Raw genomic sequence first — 5,712 nt, 5'->3', positions numbered from 1 at the left:
TTGGAAAATGGCTGCAATGAAACAAAGAGTGAAAAATTTAAAGGGGTCTGAATACTTTCCGTACCCACTGTATGTAGAGATCTTTTAAAATGTATCTCGTTTGTGGACTATGTTTGACATCTTATAGACACATATGTGCAAAAATAGTTATTTGAATAGTTTGAACCTGTGTGTTTTAGAAGGAACATTCAAATGTCACTTTTGACCAGTTTTGACAGCTCATATGTGTTTTGGATCGATCAGATGAGATTAAAAATGAAAGGACCCTTGGGTGTGCCTTTTGCTTGTTTCCCTTATCTATCCAAACTGAACAGCCAATTCGCCAATGCCAATTCAACATGTGAAATCAAAGTCGGCGGCTGTCGGCAGCCTCAAAAAAAGGCCAATGAAGGCCGATGGTGCGGGACACATAGCACAGAAAAGGCAGATGGTTGGTCGCTGTCAGCCCAATTACGACCGGCAGCCAACTGTCAGCTTAGTATGTCAGGGCCTTTACTGTTATTTAGGCAAACATATCTCATTAACCCTCTGGGGTTGTTTGACAACAATTTGGAGGAATTACTAGAATTATTGGGTCCTTGTAGATTATAGAGTGTGGACAAGACCTACTCTAAAGGTTCTTGATATAACTCTGGTTAAGAATTAATACTATAAATAAAATTTAATTTAAAGAGACAGAGAGACAGAGAGAGAGAGCCCTTAGATCCCAGAGGAAGAGCCATGTAAATCTAACCAGACACATACAGACTGATTTTGCGTATAAAAAGCAATTTACCAAATATTAGCTTATCTTTCTGTACATTTGTTATTGCAAAGAGCACTGCCAGCGAAAGAAATTGCACGGCTAATTAATTGGAGCCCTTATAGCCCCTATTCTGGCTGTAACAAAATAGGTTCTAAAGCACTCCATAATAAATTACGTCATGCAAACTTAAATAGTAATGCAGTGTTGAAAAACACCTTACCTGAAATTGACACACACAAAATGGATCATTGGCATACCAACATAGCTATGATAAACACTTGGAGTAACTAAATGGAACCAGTGAGTTTGGGTCAGCCATACACAGACGCAGATAAGCAGTGTTTTATATGAAAACAAGTCTTTGCATTAAGAGCCTTCACACTGTCAAAACTGCCTTTAACAATGTCTTTATTGTACTAGATCCTCAATAAACACCAATTTGATGCATTCTGCACTTGCAAAGCCTATTTTGCATATACTGTTTTGAAAAAGGTCATTTAGACTACAAATAGCTTGCAAGTTCTCCTTTTTGCCCATTTAACATTGTCTCTGATCATACCTCTGTGTTATTAGCATACTCCACTTCAGTTTGGTGATGTTGATGGTTGTGCTCAACATTTTGGTGGTGGCTCTCATGATGATGCAAATGGTGCAAAACTCTGACAGGAACACTTATTTTGTAACCTTGTGAGTCCCAGACGTGGATAATGAATTCCCGGTGTCCATGAACATCAGTCGGTCTTTTTACCTGGAGGGGAAAACCCACTCGTTATCAAAAGGTCAACATGCTTGCGACAGATTTGGATTAAAGCTACATTATTTGGGAATCTTTATATAAAAAAAAAAATAAAAAATAAAAAAAATATCTACTTGATCACACTCTTCACAAACATCTGAGTGTTGTTGCTTTTACACAACATCTGTGCACATGTAGGGGTCACTCAACAGAGCTACTGCTGTCACATGTTGGAACTCACATGGGTTCAATACAGTAAAATAGATATTACCCCCTTCTTAATCTAGGTTAAGCCAAAGTTGTCTGGTTGATAGTCTGACAGTTTTCCGTAGTTTGTTAGATAAACTACCTAAATTCTTGCTGAGAAATTATATTTTTATTGACACAATCCCCTAATAATTTTACTTTCAATAGGCATAATATATTGTGGAACATATTTGTAGAGGTGAGCATTAGAAACCGCAATCAAGTCTGTTGAACTGTACTGACCTTCAATATGCCATCTGTCTGTACCATGAAATGGCTGTTATCACAGCTGAAAACAAATCTTGTGCGGTCTGTGCAGTCAGTAAAGCCCACTGTAATTAGACAGAAGAAACTCATCCATTACATATGCAGTACATACAGAGAAAACTAAAAAACAGAACAGAGTAATGTACACCCTTTGTGCAATCTGATTACATTCTACAAGTGACCTTTAACAAATAATGACATGCAAATGAGATGATCCATCAACATTTTATTAAATTAATTTGAAAAGAGTCATCTGTCAGTCATATGTTGCTAGGTACGTCTGACGCATTACATCCGAAAGAATGCAGTAAATTCACTATTGACGTGTCCAATGTTTCCCACACAAACTTAACTTGGGGCGGCCTCTCAGGTAGGTGATATATTAAGGGCTGCCAAAAAGTATGCGGTGACCCATTTTACATCTGTCCAAAAGAACATGCCATCCACGATCACTCTAATATTTTCCTAGAAGACATGGACAGCAGGGTTTCTGCCAGTGTATTTATAGTTTTCAGTCATGTGAGTGTTGCAGAGACCTGGAGGGCAAAGCACACTAGGAACTCCATAGAGCTAACGTACAAGCCTGTACATCTACAAGTGTTTAGACCGGGAGGCTATTGCACAAAACCAGGATAAGGGATTAAGCTGGGATATTCCGGTTATCCTGAATGAATTTAGCCTCTACTTGGTTGCAAAAAAGCAGAGGAACCCAAGTTATCATAGAGATTTATTCTAAGCAGCTAGCCTGCTTCTGACCAGATTAACAGCCAGGATTTATTAATTCTGGAGCTTTTTCTGTTCACTAAACAATGTTTTTACCTTATTTTTATTAGCCTACATTAAAATACAAGGGTTGTTGGTCAGTAAAGCACCATTTTTATATACAGTTTCTGCATTTAAGACTTTTTAAAAGGCCTTTTTAGGACCAGTATGAATGTAATTTAAGACCTATTTCACAACATTAAAAACAAAATATCCTTCACCTCTGAGTTAGGAAACCTCTGAAACAATTCTCGGATTTCCTCATTCACATAAAACTGGTGTCTAGTCACCCTTTGGAGGACCTAGAGTAGGGTTGGTTTTTTTTTTTTCTGATACCAGTCCTGAAACAAACTTTAAAATTGCTATATGGTCAAATATGTTTTTTTATGAAGAATTTAACAACATTGATGCACCACTAACTTACAAACTCCAATTGAACAAACCATTAGTTTTATCTTCAACAGCAGACTGTTGGGATGTTCCAGTTTTGGAATAATTTCCAGTGAAAAACTGCCAAACTTTAACGTTACACTGTTTAGCTTTTAATATTTAAAATCATATTCAAGCAGCTACTGGCTAACATTAGGCTAACGTTACCTGCTGCAAAGTGTAACGTAAACTAGCAGTTGCCTCTGATGACAGTTTTAGAGCACCAGACAGCAGCGCAGGTATTTCCGTTGCACCAAAATCCACACTGCTATTCTGCCTTGTAGATATATGATCCAAAAGCAACATGGAGGTTGCTTACGGGAGTTGCGGACCTGCTGTGTGGGTCTCGCCTAGGCAGTGTATAGGTACTGCCGGGACTGGAGCCGCCAGATACTCGGCAGAAATGACTGATGGCAGTCATTTAATGTATGACTATACCTACAGTATAAACTGTATAATTATACATATATCTGTATCTATATGCTCGTCTTTGGTATGATAAATAGCAGCGCATGATGCTTTGTATGATGGAATGCATCATACAAAACTCCACATTGCAGAATATTGACCAGGAATACAATAAGTTATTATTCACCATAAGGTCACTGTTAATGAGTAAGGAAAATTGTTTGTGGCATAAGCAATGTGTGTCGGAATAAGTCACCACGGTAGTGAGGCTAACAATCGCCATGTTAGCTCTTGTTAGCGCTAAAACTTTTGGAACATCTGCAAGGATATATTAAATTACTCAAGTTTGTCAATGACCATTGCCTAACATTAATGCCGCTGTCAAAGTGGCATGTGCGATTAATATATACATACCGCTGTAAATAGTGGCATGTGCCGCCAGGGGATCACTATGTAAGACAGTGGCTAACCATAAGCCACTTTTATCTTGGTGCTACAGCAGAAAAAAAAGCCCTACAAGAGCATTTCAATGAGCATTAGAACTAGCATTACATGGATGTAGGAAAATTATGACCCGTTTAAAATTTATTTAAGAACTCGACACAATATTTCCACAAATTTAAGGCTCCATGGAAACCCTGTATCTAAGTTGTGACTATTAATATTTGATAATTATTCATGTGACATGTCATTGTTACTGTTATGTTGCTGTAGGAAAATTGCTTGTTATAAGTTTGATTAATATTTTATGGCTGTTAAGATAATTACAAAACACTGATACAGTTGCAAATGTGTTTTAATTTAATGTTATAAATGTCAATGTCAAATGTCAATGTCAAAATGTCAAAATGACAATTTAAAAAGTGCTATACATGTGTATAGCACTTTATTTTTATAATAATACATTTATTAATTTTGTATTTTGATACTTTCAACAAGTATCAAAATCTGTGTTGACCGTTCACAAAGTTGTCCTTCTGATTTGAAATTTTACATTTGAATGGGGGTAGAAGCGCCATATTCGTGCACCATCTTGAAATACATACATTTTTTTTCTCCAATTTTAGCCCTTTCAGATATGCATTTCTTTTCACTTCTAAAAATAGGTTCTTATATTGTATTAGCCCACCTAAATAAAAGCTAATTGGATGCTCACTTACAACAATGTTGAGGACAATGCAATCTTAGTGGTCAGGTTTTGTCAAAATTTTCTTTCCACATTTCTCGTGCAGCACTTTTTGCATGTGCTGGTCAAAGACACGCGCCAGGTGTGTCTTCCTGAAGCTGCTGGAGTTTTCCGGAAATGCGCCCCCTTGATTGCAATGTTTAACAAGAAACGGGACGTAGCCTCTTTATTTTCTTAAGCGGTATGTCAGCACACATGGCAACAAAATGTTCCACAAACTCACGCCTTGCTATTCATTGATTTTGCCGCTGCCTCAATGTTAACCCGGAGGGATTTAGCTTTGTTCTTGAGATTCAATTCAATTTCAATTCAATTTTATTTATAGTATCAATTCATAACAAGAGTTATCTCAAGACACTTTACAGATAGACCACACTCCATAATTTACAAGGACCCAACAGTTCTAGTAGTCTCCTCCAGAGCAAGCAACAGTGCAACAGTGGCGAGGAAAAACTTCCTTTAAGGCAGAAACCTCGGACAGACCCAGGCTCATGGTAGGCGGTGTCTGACGACCGGTTGGGGTTAGAATGAAGAGTGGAAATAACAAAAATAGAAAGAAATAGTAGTTGGTAGCAGTTCTTTGTAGAAGATGAACTCTTAATTTCAAAAAGTTGTTAAATGTGTCTTTGCGAGTCGAGTAAATTGTTTGTTGGCAAAACTTACAAGACAGTTCTATTTTTTTTTCTACTACTATGGGCTAACAGTAAACAGAAATTTAAAAAGCAAACTTTGAAAACCTAATACATCATTATTGATATTAAACAACATTCTGTTATATTTGCACTGAATAACGCATTCAATAAACAGAAACATTACTCTTGCAGCGAACATGAACAGATGCGCAATATTAGCTCACACATAAAATAGCACCCTTGTGAGTGCACACACACACACACACACACACACACACACACACACACACACACACACACA

General features: G+C 37.3%; 1 protein-coding gene across 1 annotated transcript in view; it reads right to left on the bottom strand.

The window, feature by feature from the left end:
- The window catches only part of cdh31 (cadherin 31), a 27,175-nt gene that overhangs the window by 18,097 nt on the left and 3,366 nt on the right, over positions 1 to 5,712 (bottom strand). The window contains exons 3-4 of the mRNA XM_034899236.1: positions 1,971 to 2,059; positions 1,305 to 1,493 (exon numbers count right to left, since the gene is read on the bottom strand). Of these exons, the coding sequence (XP_034755127.1) occupies positions 1,305 to 1,493; positions 1,971 to 2,059 (278 nt within the window). The remainder of the gene's footprint in view (positions 1 to 1,304; positions 1,494 to 1,970; positions 2,060 to 5,712) is intronic.

This window comes from Etheostoma cragini, chromosome 17 (assembly GCF_013103735.1).
Source record: "Etheostoma cragini isolate CJK2018 chromosome 17, CSU_Ecrag_1.0, whole genome shotgun sequence".
Classification (NCBI taxonomy): domain Eukaryota; kingdom Metazoa; phylum Chordata; class Actinopteri; order Perciformes; family Percidae; genus Etheostoma; species Etheostoma cragini.
The sequence above is the reverse complement of the archived record's forward strand: the minus strand, read 5'-3'. Positions and strand labels throughout refer to the sequence as shown.